The sequence below is a fragment of the Hyperolius riggenbachi genome, chromosome 11, assembly GCF_040937935.1.
Source record: "Hyperolius riggenbachi isolate aHypRig1 chromosome 11, aHypRig1.pri, whole genome shotgun sequence".
Lineage (NCBI taxonomy): Eukaryota > Metazoa > Chordata > Amphibia > Anura > Hyperoliidae > Hyperolius > Hyperolius riggenbachi.
Genome location: NC_090656.1, coordinates 207,149,220 through 207,164,755, shown reverse-complemented (window position 1 = coordinate 207,164,755; position 15,536 = coordinate 207,149,220). Strand labels below are relative to the sequence as shown.

The window sequence follows — 15,536 nt, the reverse complement described above, 5'->3', positions numbered from 1 at the left end:
CTTCCTAACTGCCAGTCTGACATTTGGTGCCGTTTTCCACTTCCTCTGCTATTATTTATTTGATTAAAATAAATAATTTGTTAACAAACTGGATGCACCGCAATCCATTATCCACAGGGTTTGCCTATGTTTTGGTTTTTTTTGCAGTTATTTAGTGCCTGCTCAGTGCTGTGCTGTGCACCGTCAGATTGGGGGTGCTACCATATGTCAAATTTTGAATTACAGCTATGGTGGCGCAGCCCACATGAGAACATATTTTTCATAGTTTGAGTGTCAGCCCAAAGAGGGATGGACTGAGAAAGATTTGTTGTACAGCAAATATCACCCCCTAGAGTTTGCCATCTGAATCTTGTGATTCAGGTTGCTTCATGGAAGGGCCGGCCCTGTCTGTAAGATGAAACCACAAACTTGGACGCCTATTAAAATTTCTGATGATCCTGCTGGTGGACCTAAATGCTCTGTCATACTGCTCTTACCTTTCAACAACATAGTAAACTCTCTTTTAATAGCTCTTCCGCTATGCGTGATGTCCAGAGAGATCAGGGCTCCATGATCTGCAGCAGTCAGAGTGAGAGTCAGCTCTGAAGTCCCCGAGAACATCCTGGATTCCGGATCTTCCTGGAAATTTGTTATCCATTTTTCAGAACTCAATCTGCTCTTGTTCTGATTCCACTGGACACTCTGTATGTCTGGGCACATGTCAGAGGCTGTACAGGATAATATTATCGTCTGCCCAGTCTCAGGCTCTGCAGGGTCACTCTGTATCTCACTCACATGGGGCGTATGGGCTGAAATATAGAAAAAGAGATTCATCATGACACAGGATATTATTACTGCAGTATTATTGATTTATACAGTGCCTTCAGCTGCTCTAGTGATGTAATTATTATTTTATACAGCACCATCCTCTTTCATAGTGCCATATAGCGTAAGAAAGTAAACATTGCTACATTAACACACAGACATTGGTACTGTACATAATACAGATAATGATGAGACAAAAAATATTACAGCCAATGTCAAACAAAATAACCAGTGATTACATGAAACAATAGAAGAGATAGCTCTACCCTTACTAGCTTAAAACCCATACATACACTAGATTAACCATTTCAGCCCGCGGGATTTTTCACCTTATGCATCAGAGCAATTTTCACCTCCCATTCATTCGCTAATAACTTCATCACTACTTATCACAAGTTATTGATCTATATCTTGTTTTTTCCGCCACTATTTAGGCTTTCTTTGGGTGGTACATTTTGCTAAGAATTATTTTTTTATAAATGCATTTTAACAGGATTAATAGGAAAAAAATTGAAAAAATTCATTATTTCTCTGTTTTCGGCCATTATAGCTTTAAAATAATCCATGCTACCATAATTAAAACCTATGTATTTTATTTGCCCGTTTGTCTCGGTTATTATACCATTTACATTTTGTCCCTATCACAATGTATGGTGCCAATATTTTATTTGGAAATAAAGGTGCATTTTTTCCGTTTTGCATCCATCACTATTTACAAGCTTATAATTTAAAAAATGTTCGTAGTATACCCCCTTCACATGCATATTTAAAAATTTCAGAACCTTAGGTAACTATTTATGTTTTGTTTTTGTTTGTTTTTTTTATTGTAATTTTTTTTTCCATTAAAAATGTTATTTGGGTAATTTGTTGGTGTGGGAAATAAACAGTTAATTTTAAGTGTTAAAATCTGTGTAAATTCCCTTCAAAAATGTTTGTAGATGTAGTTTTACTATTTGGCCACAAGATGGCTTGAGGTTTTTTTTTTAATCTTGTGCTTCTCGCTAACCGGAAGCACAAGGAAGACGGGGAAACTTTTTTTTTGCAGAAAGACTGCGGCCTCTGGTAAGAGACCATCAGTTTTTCTGCTGGGGATTATGATCGGCGATCGGGAACCATGTTCCCGTTCACTGATCACAGGGATACCGGGAAACAGCACAGGGGCGCGCCCGCGATCGTGCGCGGCACCATGGCAGAGCAGCCGCCTGGACGCGAGGATCACGTCTGGGCGGCTAAAATGGTTAAAGTCGGCTGTGGCAGCCAATAACGACAATCTCTGCTGATTATTAATCAGGAGCTTATACAGCAGCCCTGACCTCTACCCAGCCAGCAATCTGTCAGGTGGATCAATTCAGCAAAATGATGGCTGATAGCGTTGTACTCACCACTCGCCCTATCTGCTGCGTGATGTCAGATCCGCCCCGCTCCATTCGCATTATGCCCCCCCTGCATTGCCACAGATAGAGATGGCCCGAACCTCCGATTTTCGGTTCGCGAACCAGGTTTGCAAACTTCTGCAAAAGTTTGGTTCACGCGAACTTCTGCGAACCGCAATAGACTTCAATGGGGAGGCGAACTTTGAAAACTAGAAACATTTATGCTGACCACAAAAGTGATGGAAAAGATGTTTCAAGGGGTCTAACACCTGGAGGGGGGCATGGATGAGTGGGATAGACGCCAAAAGTCCCGGGGAAAAATCTGGATTTGACGCAAAGCAGCGTTTTAAGGGCAGACATCACATTGCATGCTAAATCGCAGGCCTAAAATGCTTTAAAACATCTTGCATGTGTACACATCAATCAGGGAGTGTTGTTAGAGTACTGTTTCACACTGACACACCAAACTCACTGTGTAACGCACCGCAAAAAGCTGTTTGTGTTGTGACGGCCATGCTGGACTGGTGCACACCATGGCCAGAGTGCAGGCCGTGGCGGTTTTCAAGCCAAATGCTTTAAAACATCTTGCATGTGTATACATCAATCAGGGAGTGTAATTAGAGTACTGCTTCACACTGACACACCAAACTCACCATGTAACGCACCGCAAACAGCTTTTTGTGTAGTGACGGCCGTGCTGGACTGGACCATGGCCAGAGTGCAGGCCGTCGCGGTTTTTAAGCACATATGGTCGCTGGGCTGTGGTAGCTCAATGATAGAACAACAGTGGCTGTCAGGTAGGTATATGCAGTGATGGGTATTACAATGTGCACCTGTCACACACAGACAGGTACCGGAGAGGCACAGTGACACTGCGTGCGCTCACGTAGGTGGGTGGGTGCACAGTGAACAACAGGTAGGTATATGCAGTGGGTATTACAATGTGCACCTGTCACACACACAGGTAGTAGTCACTGAATGTGCTGGGCCTGGCAAGGGTGTCTATGCAACACAAGTGTCAGTGGGACACACAGAATGAGACAGAAAAAAAAATAGATCACAAGAACAAGATTAGCTCTCAAAAGAGCTGTTGTGGGGTGCTATTTTAACAATAAGAATCAGCAAGGAGCAAGCTAAGAAGCCTACAAGAGCCTAACTAATCTTTCACTATGAGAGTCAGCAGCAGCAGCTATCCCTTCACTAATTACTGCAGGCACACGAGTGAGTGAAAAGCCTGAAGCTGCCTGCATTTTATAAGGGGCGGTGGGGCTCCAGGAGGGAGTGTAGCCTGATTGGCCTAATTGGCTACAATGTGCCTGCTGACTGTGATGTAGAGGGTCAAAGTTGACCCTCATGATGCACTATGAGGGTTCACGGTTCTCCGCGATCGCAAACCATGGAAGTTCGCCGGAAACCGTTCGCCGGTGAACCGTTTGGGCCATCTCTAGCCACAGAATGCGTCATTAGCCTGCAGGCCAACTACACATCTCTACAGCCTCAGCCCAGCTATGTCCCCCAAGGGATGGGGATCCGGATGCCCATCAGGCAACATCAATCAAGCATGTGTATGGGCCCTCACAATATAAAGAGACTGATAGGAAACATATACAGTATATACTGTTTTATCCCTATGTACCGGTACATTCTTTAGAGGTGAACTGTAGACATTTCCTATTGGAAACAACTTCAAAAGCTTATCTCTGCATAGCAGGAAAAATTCTGCTGCACAGATGTTACCAGTACTTATCAGCTGTTTCTCACCATCAAATAGTGCTATCTGTACAGAGAAGCTACCTTCACTTACTTAGTTCTGTCAGTGTCCAGGTGATGTCTTTAGGTTTGGACAGGCTGTCATGTAAAACCTCACATCGGAATACCTTGTTCATGTCCTTTAATATTGGAGTGTAACTGATGGAAGTGGTGACATGATAGAAACCATTGGATTCCTCAAGAGGCTCTCTGGCTGCTGATGGAATAGAGACCTTGTTCTTGTTGTCGTCCTCTATGTACCATGCGACTGTTATAGGTGACGGGTAAAATGAATGGATTTTACAGGACAGATCCATCTTCTCACCGAAATACACAGATTCCTGACCCTTCTGTATTGGATCCAGCACTGGAACCGCTGAAACACAACACAATTCAAGGTGAGCACACACTTATTTCCAAAAGAGCTTTCATTTATTAAAATGTATAATAACTTTTTATCACTTGGTGGCACAACATTACAGAGAACTTGAAAGGATGCTCATTCGGATTCTGCAGAAATGGAATTTCTGCATTTCCGATCGGAAAATGGCAAATGGAATTTTAGCCCAATAACAGAACTGGGCAGCTTTGGACCAATCACAAAATGCAGGGTCGGCTCAGAAGTATTTGGCCAATCAGGGAATGCCAACCATTACCAGAAAAAGACACCTTGGAAATCAGAAAACGGAAATCAGACTTCTGCAGAAGTCATTACCACAACTCAGTAATTTTAGCCAATTCACAGAAAGCATTGGACCAATCAGGGAATGCAGAGGCAACTCAGAAGTATTTAGCTAACCAGAGATGGCAAACAAATGACCAAATAAAAGACTCCTCAGAAATCAAAATCAGCATTTACAACCATCCCTACCCCACTGCATTATGATCACTTAATAATTATGGAACCAGAGCTGCTACAAGGATTTGGGGGGAGGGGCAATGCATTTGCTAGTTCTAGATGTCTCAGTAATTGCACTTAGCATTTGAAGGGGTGTCAGTTGTTAAGGCGCGTACACACGTCATACCGCTGCAATCGACGGGTCCGTCAGACCCTCCCGCTGGGCGGACGTTCAGTCGACAGTAGCACATGTGACCGCGCTGTCGGCAAACTGATAAGGCTGTGAGTAGGGAAGCTCAAAAAATTCCACGGAATTCCTTTTTCCGCAATTCCGGCCGGAATTTGGTGATTCCGTTCCGCCGCAACAGAACGGAATTGCTATAGCGATATGGCGGAATTTCCGCAGAACGATGCGGATTTCCGTGGAATGCAAATTTTTTGTAAGCCAATCACAAGGGAGCCCCTAGAAGAAGATTAAAGTGACAACAAATGAATTTCTACACCAATCAGAGGCTTACAAACCCCACCCAAACTCTCTTCCTTCCTCCTCCTCCTCCTTGTTCAGGTCTTCCAGGGATTTGTAGGATGTCAAAAGCCAGCTCACATACATTGGCCAGGAATCAAACCCAGGTCAGCTGCTTGGAAGGCAGCTATGCTCACCACTATACCACCAACACTACAGCAAGGCTGGGAAGGATGAAAAGCTAGGTGGCCATGCAACCATTCCTGCTAACCTAAAGCTTACTTGTGTCTTACAACACATTGGCTTGTAGGATGTCAAAAGTAAGCTCAGATACATTGGCCAGGAATCAAACCCAAGTCAACTGCTTGGAAGGCAGCTATGCTCACCACCAGGGCCGGGCCGAGGCAGAGGCGAGAGAGGTTCCAGCCTCAGGGCGCAGTGTAAGAGGAGGCACACAACTCATGGAGTATGCAGTGTTGAATAAGGGGTTAGGCTTTGTACCAACTTGTGGTATTAACATGTTTGATGTTAAAATTGATCTATTTAAGTATACAAGGAATATCAGGTGGAAGGTATGGCACAGTCTAAATAGGCCAACAAGGGTAGCAGGAAATCTGGACACTGGGTCACACATCAGTATTCAAGAGGTCCCCAATAAACTTAAACCACGAAGTAAAGTTGATCCACCGTTCACAAGTAGTTCATTAGAACTTTTTGAAAAACTTGTTCTGCGGGACACTAAGAGAATTGTGGAGAAAAGAAATAGGAACCAGTCTAATTTGACCCATGCAGAACATGTAGCATTAAGTAAATTGAAGAATGATAAGTCGTTGATTATAAAGAAGGCAGATAAGGGAGGTGCGATAGTAGTACAGAATCGCATAGATTATGTTATTGAGATCGAAAGGCAACTGAGTGATCAAAGAATGTATAGATGTTTACCTAATGACCCCACAGGACGCTTTAAGGCTGAGATTGATGAACTGTTGAATGATGCAGTAGATACAGGTATAATCAGCAAAGACCTGATGGGGGTCTTGCTAAAGGAGTCACCTAGGATCCCGGTATTTTACACCTTGCTGAAGGTGCATAAAGATCTGTTTCACCCTCCCGGAAGACCAATAGTGTCCGCGGTGGATTCTTAACTCGAGCCACTGGGGATATATGTTGATACGTGGTTGCAACCGATAGTAAAAGCTGACGAAGTGTGTCTTAAAGATACGACCCAATTTCTTAAGATGTTAGACCAGATTAATGCTAATGATGTTGATTTTCTAGTGAGCATGGATGTGGTAAATCTTTATAACAATATTGTTTATGGTGAAGCTCTTAAATCTGTGAAAGAACGTTTACAGGGTGATAGCAGGGTATCGAATGAGATGCTTGTTTTTGTGATGTCATTGCTGGAATTCTGCCTTTCCCATTCTTATTTTAGGTTTGAGGACAAGTTTTACCTGCAGACCCTCGGCGTGCCAATGGGGGCCCCTTATGCACCGAGCGTGGCTAATTTAGTGATGTCTGATTTTGAGAGAACATATTTTATTGGTGCAGGGGCCCCCACTGGCATTAGAGGTTACTGCAGGTTCATTAATGACCTATTTTTTGGGTGGTCAGGTACAGAGGAGGAGTTGTGCCGGTTTTTTAGTGCAGTCAATGAGAAACATGAGACCATTAAATTTAAAATGGACTACAATGCCCACACTCTACACTTTCTTGATGTGGAGGTGAGGAAGAAAGTTGTTTTTTTTGAAACTGATCTTTACAGGAAAGAAACTGACAAAAATGGCTATTTATTGGCCACTAGTTGTCACCCCAAGCCACTGGTTAATGGGCTCCCTAAGAGCCAATATGTCAGAGTGCGGAGGATTACATCCTCAGATGAGCTGTACATGAAACAGGCACGACTCCTTACGCAAAATTTTATTAAAAGGGGCTATAGTGAAAAAAGATGTGAGGAAATAGCAGTAGAGGTGGGAGGATTCGATCGAGAAGCATTGAGAACATATAATAGGGAGAAGCAGGAAGACAGTAATGAAGTTAATTTTGTGACTACATTTTGCAGAGAGTCTGCTGTTTTACGAGACACGATGTTGAAGTTTTGGCAGGTGATTGAGGTGGATGCCCAGCTGTCTCCTATATGTAGGACCCCCCCAAGATTCGTATATAGAAAGGGTAAGTCTATCAGGGACCATTTGGTCCGTGCAGATATTGGGAGAACGAGTGGACCCGTACAAAGGTTTTTGGGACCACCAAAAGTAGGCACCTTCCCTTGTTTACATTGCCAAAATTGTAATGGCATTATTAGGGGGGCAGAGGTCAGACATCCACGGCAGGGAACCCCAATACAACTAAGAGATTATGCCACTTGCGACACTAAAGGGGTGGTTTATTATTATAAAATGCCCCTGTGGGTTAGCCTATGTAGGTCAGACCAAAAGGGACATCAGGTCTCGACTAAACGAACATAGAAGTAACATACAAAACCCCAATAAAAACAAAAGGGGTGAGGAGGATAGAAATCAGGATCCCCCTTTAGCAAGACATTTCAAGGATTTAGGTCATAATGTTAGTCAGCTGAGATGGTTGGTTTTGGAGGTAGTGCAATTCCATGAAGGTCAGGACCGCAGGACTGCCCTGCTTAGACGTGAGGCTTGGTGGATGGAGAGGCTGGGCACTCAGTCACCATATGGCTTAAACGAAGATTTCAGTCTCAGATGCTTCTTATGAATGTATGTTTTGCCGTTCTCTGACTATAAAAGGGTTAATGTACCTTTAAGTATGTACCCGCCCCCCAATGATTTGGGTGTGGTGTGTTAAGGTTTGTTTTATATTCCACATGGTTTTACCAGATTATTTGAGCACTTGAGAAAGGGCCTTTGCCCGAAACGTTGTGCGTATCTATATGCTGTAGGACCGCTATGCACAAATAAATATTTTGATGGAAATCATTCCTTGAAGGGTTCAGTCCTATGTGGATTGCTACTAGGCACACAACTCACTCAGCTATCATTCCCCTATTGTGTTTGAAGCGGAGAGAAATAAGAAAAGGGCATACATAGCAGTTACTGCAAGCCAGATAACTAGAGATTAAGGTGTTGGGGGTTGTGGGCCCTGGGGCGCCTCTTGGTCTAATAGCAATCAGTGTGTGATGGCTGGGGTGGGAGGGATGGAGGGCCGCACTTTGGTGTCTCAGCCTTGGGTGCTGGAGGACCTTGTCCCTGCTCTGCTCACCACTATACCACCAACGCTACATGCTGAAACTTCTTGGAGCAGACTTACTTCTTCCCTCCAAAAGACACACATACATCCCCATAAAATCATTTAACAGCAACTGCGTGCACAGTCTCTGTGGCACAATCAGTTAGCACGTTCGGCTGTTAACCAAAAGGTTGGTGGTTCAAGCCCACCCAGGGACAGCCTTGCCTTTTGTGTTCAACAGTTGTCCAAAGAGAACCCCAGACAGCCATGTAGAATCATCTCTCTATCTCTCTCTGGGCTTGAACCACCAACCTTTCAGTTAACAGCCAAACACGCTAACTGATTGCACCACACAGACTGTGCACACAGTTGTTGCTAAACGATTTTATGTGGATGCATGTGTGTCTTCTGGAGGAAAGAGATTACCGCTAGGTCCCATTGCTTAAGTGACACTTCTGGCTGGAAAAAAAATGACTGGGGGAACAGCCACTAGGACCCATGGGCTACCATTTAGCAAAAACAAGGTTTCATTTGCGATTACTTAAATTTTCCGCCGGAATGCGGAATTCCGCAACGGAATTTAGCACTGGCGGAATCTGCAAATTCCGCCGGAACGAAATTAGCTGTTTTCGATCATCCCTAGCTGCGAGAAACAGCCTTATTAGTCTGCCGACAGCGCGTGCACACGTGCTACTGTTGGCTGAACGTCCGCCCAGCGGGAGGGTCTGACGGACCCGTAGTTTGTGGCGGTATGGCGTGTGTACGCGCCTTAAAAGCTGACACCCCTTCAAATGCTAAGTGCCTAATTGCAGCCCCCAAACCCTGCTGGTTTCCGAGATAGAGGCATAGCTGCAGGGATGACGCCCGCAGCATAAAATAATAGGAAATCTCGCAACACAGCATCGTACTGCACATGCGGGGCAACGTAAATTTTAGGGCAGCACAATATGACACAGCACTGGCTCATGTGACGCACAGATTGTTGGGCGGTGGCTGCCACTCAAGCATGACATCACGTCCAGTCCTACCGTTGTCATGGCCAGTGCCGGCGACCACACAATAACAAGCTGCAAAGCAAAGCATGGAGGCTGCACAGACACATGGGGTGGCCAGCGGTGCTGGTCTCTCCAGCTATAGTTTAAACATGATGACTATGTCACATAGGATAAACAGTGCATAAGAGTCCATTCATTGTTGTTACAAGATTTGTTCAATGCTATGTCCATCAAAACATGGTAGAAAGGGATGGAGGATGCAAATGAAGAGGTGGAGGATGAGATCTTCTTTGCAGAATCTATAAGTAACCTATAAATACAAAATTAGAGCACAATAATACGAATGTGCAGTTGGGTCTTAAAGGGGAAAGCAGCCTATTAGTAATATTAATATTAAGATTAGTGATGATCATAATCTAATTACAATTATGCATAATTATGGCCAATATGTAATTATGATTTGGAAGTTGAATTAATTTTGTGTAATCCATTCATAAATTTGCGTAATTGTGCATAATGTTGCAGAATTTTCTGTCGATATTAGCGGTTAATTGCAAAGCCCATGTACATGCTATCACCACCAAAATTGTGTCATATGTTAAGGAGAGTAGTGGGAATACATTTTTAAAAATGCAAAGAAAAAATGGTTTTTTTAGCCTTCAGGACGTAGCTCCTACGTCCAAACATGCATGCTGGAAGTAGGAGCTACGTCCATGAGAAAACGGAGCCGACGGGGTTCGCCTGGCTGGAACCACCAGGGTGCGCGGGCCGCCCGTTAGCCCGGAGATCAATGAATGGGAAAGCAGTTCCCATTCATTGATCTAAATCCTTTAGATCGATCACTGGCTTCTGTGGAGAAGCTGTGATTGTTCTGTTACACCTCCCCTCTTCACGTCCTGTAAGTTAGCCTACAGGAAGCCAAAGAAAAAAAAATTGACTGTGGTCGTCTTGTGGCCAAATAGTAAAACTACATCTACATACATTTCTAATTAAAATGAATAGATGTAACAATCAGTGGCGTAACAGATGATCAGATCGTGCACTATCAGAACCGTAGTCAGTATTTTATTCACAGGTGATCACAGGTGTATTGGTGCACAGTAATATCAGGAGTAATCCTAGGGCCTGATTCACAAAGCGGTGCTAACAGTTAGCACGCTAGTGAAAAGCCCTTTATCACGCCTAAACTCTGTTTAGGCATGATAAGTTTAGGCATGATAAGTTTAGGTGTGATAAGTTTTTAGGCATGATAAGTTTAAGCACCAACTGGGTTAGCACCGCAGTGCACAGCTGATCAAAAGTTTTGCGCTAGCAAAGTCTGGTGCACTTTGCATAGAGTTTAATGGCACTGCTTTGCGTGCGGGACTTTGCGCGCGATCTAAACTTATCTAAACTTAGCATGCCTAAACTTATCATGCCTAAACTGAGTTTAGGCATGATAAAAATGGTTATCACGCCTAAAGTCTCTAACTGGGTTAGCACCGCTTTGTGAATCGAGCCCCTAAAGTGATAGCCCTATTGACTGGGGCTATCACTATGCAGAGAATGGTCGTGCAAGCAAGGTCGGCAACGGGTCGGTCAGTAACAGTACAGAATCGTCAGGCAATATCGTAGTCAAAAATAACAGGCCGAGGTTTGGCAGCAGATCAGATTGGCAAGGTACAGAATCGTGAGGCAGAAATCAGGGCCAGTAATCAGGCAGAGAATCGGCAACAAATCAGATAGGTACAGTACAGAATCAGAAGTCAGAGAGCGGAGTCAAAGGTTCAAGCTAGAGGTCATACACAGAATATCAATAACAGTAATAACAATAATCCTACGCTATGTGCGAATCCCCGGGGTCCTGCCGGATCAAACACACCAGGATCTGACTAGGGTCTGAGAGCTAACACTGTGAAGTATTCGCAACAACAGACAAGGAGCAAATGACAGGCAGATCCTTATATACTAAGGACCATTCAAAAGGTGCCACCCAGAAGCCCAGCCAATCAGTGAACAGGATCAGCTGACACGTCTTCTTGGAGAATAAGTGCGGCGGCGATCCACGCGAACACGAGCCTGACGCTCGCCCACGTCCTGACAGAGACCGGACCTCCCTGATGCCGGCAGGAGCCCGGAGACCCCCGGAGCCCGGAGATCAGATGCGGAAGCGGCGGCTGCGCCTCTATCCGCATCAGAGACTGGCATAGCAGCCGGCCTGACATTAGACATTTTTACATTTAACATTAAAGTGGACCCAAATTAAAAATACAAGATTTCAGAAATAAAATCTATTTTCTAAATTATAATAATAAATAGCAGTCTTTTTTCAGCTGCACGATGACAAATATAAAATATTTTACATTTATTGGAGGAACCCCTCCCTTCCTTTCAAATTGCCGGCATTTTTCCGGCAAACTGGTGGAGTAGATGGTGTCTGGCAATGGAGGAATTGCTAATGGCTGCCCCCAGTATAACCCTAGCTATGAAAAGAGAAGGGTGAAAAGCATGCACTGAAATGATCATAGGTTTGAAGGAGTGTTTATTTATCTTTGTATGTGTCAGAGTGGTGGAACTAAATATTTTTAATTAAAAAAATGTTTGGTTTGGGTCCGCTTTAACTGTTTACCTCCCACACACCCAAAAATATTTAAATAAAATTTTTAATCAGAAAAAAATGTACAATTAAAAAAAACCCATAAATAGTTACCTAAGGGTCTGAACTTTTTTAATATGCATGTCAAGAGGTTAAATTACTAATATTTTTTTAAATGATAAGCTTGTAAATAGTGATGGGCGCAAAACTGAAAAATGCAACTTTATTTCCAAATAAAACATTGGCGCCATACAATGTGATACGGACATAATTTTAATGGTGTAAAAACCGGGACAAATGGGCAAATAAAATATGTGGGTTTTAATTATGGTAGGATGTATTATTTTAAAGCCATAATGGCCGAAAAACTGACAAATCATGGTTTTTTTTTCAATTTTTCTCTCAATTTTCCCATTAAAATGCCTTTAGAATAAAATATTTTTAAGCAAAATGCACCCAAAGAAAGCCTGATTGGTGGTGAAAAAAACAAGATATAGATTACCAGTATTTCATTGTGTAAATTAGTGATAAAGTTAAGTTAAATTGCTTGACATGACTCGCATACAAGCCGATCCCCCAACTTTTGGCCCACTTTTTGGGGTTCAGAAATTTGGCTTGTATGCGAGTATATACGGTATACAAAATTCGTGCTCTTCACTAATAAAGATACCTATATTTTCAATATACACATTGTGATTTCTATGACTTGGCAACCCTGCCTCCATCCCTTTCTAGCATAATGGACAAAGCATTGATCAAATCCTGGCTGTAGCAATAATGAATGGACTTTTATGCACAGTTTATACTTTGTGGTCCGCATGTTTAATTGCCTGCGGACCACGTAATGTCAATGGGCATGAACGTGGTGGCAGCCACAGGACCACCTAACACCAATTGGCGTCAAGTCCTGGGGCGGGGTTTTGCAGACAAAGGATCAGCAGGATAGCCAAGCAACTGGTATTGCTTAAAAGGCAATCAATATGGCAGTCATCATATATCTCTCACTTCAGTTGTCCATTAACCTCCTTAGCAGTATGCCCGACACTGTGTCGGGCATACCGCTCTGTGGCCCCAGGAGTCCACCATAATTAAATATTTGTGCCAAATGACTGTAAACCCTCTAGCTAGCACTAGGCTAGCTAGTAAAAGTGTCAGACACCCGTTGCTCCCCTGCGACGTCATGACATTATGTGCGATTCTCCCCATAGTGAAGACTGGAGCTGTCTGGGGAGGCTGCGCCGATCGCTGGATCCAGGCTGAGTAATGTATAAACAGGGGTGCGGCGGGGAGCGGAGGGTGCCGGACACTTCTACTAGTTAGCCTAGTGCTAGCTAGAGGGTTTACAGTCATTTGGCACACATATTTAATGATAGGGCCAAAAGTAGCAAAACCTCCTGAGCGGCGTAACGCTCAGGAGGTTACAGTGAAACTGAAGCGAGTAAAATTATTTAAAATAAACAGATGACATAGCTGTAAATGAATATTACATACTAATCTCAGTTCCTCTCAAAAGCTCACTATTTTCTTCTTACAGAGATCCCATCCAGTTTTGACAATATTTTGTCAGAACTGAAATATACCAGTTGCTGTCAGTTATATATCAGCAGCTGTCAGTTACAACTGAATGTGCAAGGTAATGTCCATGTTTCCCTATGGCTCAAGTGGGTGATACTGTCTCAAGTGGGTGATATTACAGTTTAACAGCATGCTGTTATGGGGTAATGGCCATTTTTAAAATGGAGGATGGAGAATTCCATTGATCACAGTGGACAAATGGGGCACAGGAGAGGAGAAAAAAAATTGAGGAGTAGACTACACTGGAGGCAAGTATGACCTGTTTATCGTTATTCTGACTTTTTATTTTCAGTTCAGGTTCTCTTTAAACTCTAGCTGGAGAGCCCAGCTGGCTGCCCTGTGCACCTGTGATGCCACCATACTTTTATTTGTGCTTGCTATTGTGTAGTCGGCACTGGCTAAGATGCCGGCAGAGCTGGAAGCAGGGCCGGCCCGCTCATGAGGCGGGGTGAAACGTTTACCTCAAACTTCTAGGGGCGGCACCCGCCCGTCCGTGGGTGTGGGGGGCCGGCCGCCGAGCCGGAGGGGTAGCGGGCAGGACGGGGGTATTGGGCCTAGCGGTGGGGAGGCGGGTCGGACCCCCCCCCCCCTCCTATGCCTGGGTCCCCCGATCTGCGCTCCCCTCCAGCTGTAATAGGAAGCAGCCGATGCCCAATCGTAAGAGGCACGGGCGGGGAGGACTCACCTTATCCGCGTTCCAGCGTGCGCTCCACTGACGTCACTTCCTGCATCGCCGTCCACTTACAATACAGTGGGCGGCGATGCAGGAAGTGACGTCAGTGGAGCGCACGCTGGAACACGGATAAGGCAAGTCCTCCCCGCCCGTGCTTCTTACGATTGGGCATCGGCAGCTTCCTATTACAGCTGGAGGGGAGCGCAGATCGGGGGACCCAGGCGAGGGAGGAGGGGTCCGACGCCCCTCCCCACCTCTAGGCCCAATACCCCCGACCTGCCCGCTACCCCTCTGGCTCGGCGGCCCCCCGCGGTTCATGGAGGATTGGGGTATAAATAGTCCCCAGCAGTATGTCAAAACTATGACAATCGAGCAAACACCCTGTTCAGGTGGGGCTGAGTAACCTGGGCAGCTCTGACAATAGCGGTAAAAAATGGAGAGAGTCAGTTAGTTACAGTTAGTCAGTTAGTTAGTTTCTGCATACCTAATAGTAGGTACACGATAACTTAATTTTAAAGATCAGTTATGATATCCTCTTTCAAGAAGAAGAAAGTCCCTTTCTGTCACTCACCAGTCACATCGATTTCCTGTTGTTCCTCTGACTGCTGCTGTGTTGCAGGGTGGAAGGTCCTACAGATGTAGGTGGCTCCATCATCTTCTCTCAGATCCGGTCTCATGGTCAGAGTGCTCAGATAGCTGTAACACTTATCACCGTGCTCATTCTCACTCACATCATGTGAATATTTGGGATTATGAGTGGCGTATTCTCCAGAATCCCAGGTGATGAGTTCAGTTTCTTGGCCTCTCCTGTCTCTTTTCCACCAGGTAATCGATAAAGATCGAGGTTTAAACCCATTGATGGGACAAGTTAGTGTTACAAGTTCATCATGTATGATGTGTTTTGGGGTCATAATCTTCAATAATGTTGGAGCAACTAAATGCAACAAATAAAGATAGTTTAGCCATTTTTCAACCAAATTATGAACATCTAATTTACATTACTTCTACCACCTAATCAGCTGTCAGTGCCACAGTACACACTCACAGCTTCATGAAAGCCCAATAAATGAAAAGCACTTGTGCTGCCCATAGAAGCAAATCAGTGGTACTTATTTGTCAACCACATTACTGAATGGTCTCTACTGACCGTCTACTGACTATTAGTTTTCTGATGCAATGGTTTTAGCTGCTCGCGTGCAACGTAGACAGAAGAACAGATGAGTAGCTATAACTTATCCAAAAACAGAAGAAAAAAAAACTTATTATACACCACATACCAATAAGTCAAAATTA

General features: G+C 44.2%; 1 protein-coding gene across 1 annotated transcript in view; it reads right to left on the bottom strand.

Moving 5' to 3' along the window:
• LOC137538351 (uncharacterized) overlaps window positions 1-15,536 on the bottom strand; it is a 169,857-nt gene that overhangs the window by 85,863 nt on the left and 68,458 nt on the right. The window contains exons 6-8 of the mRNA XM_068260459.1: window positions 14,815-15,177; window positions 3,982-4,302; window positions 477-788 (exon numbers count right to left, since the gene is read on the bottom strand). Of these exons, the coding sequence (XP_068116560.1) occupies window positions 477-788; window positions 3,982-4,302; window positions 14,815-15,177 (996 nt within the window). The remainder of the gene's footprint in view (window positions 1-476; window positions 789-3,981; window positions 4,303-14,814; window positions 15,178-15,536) is intronic.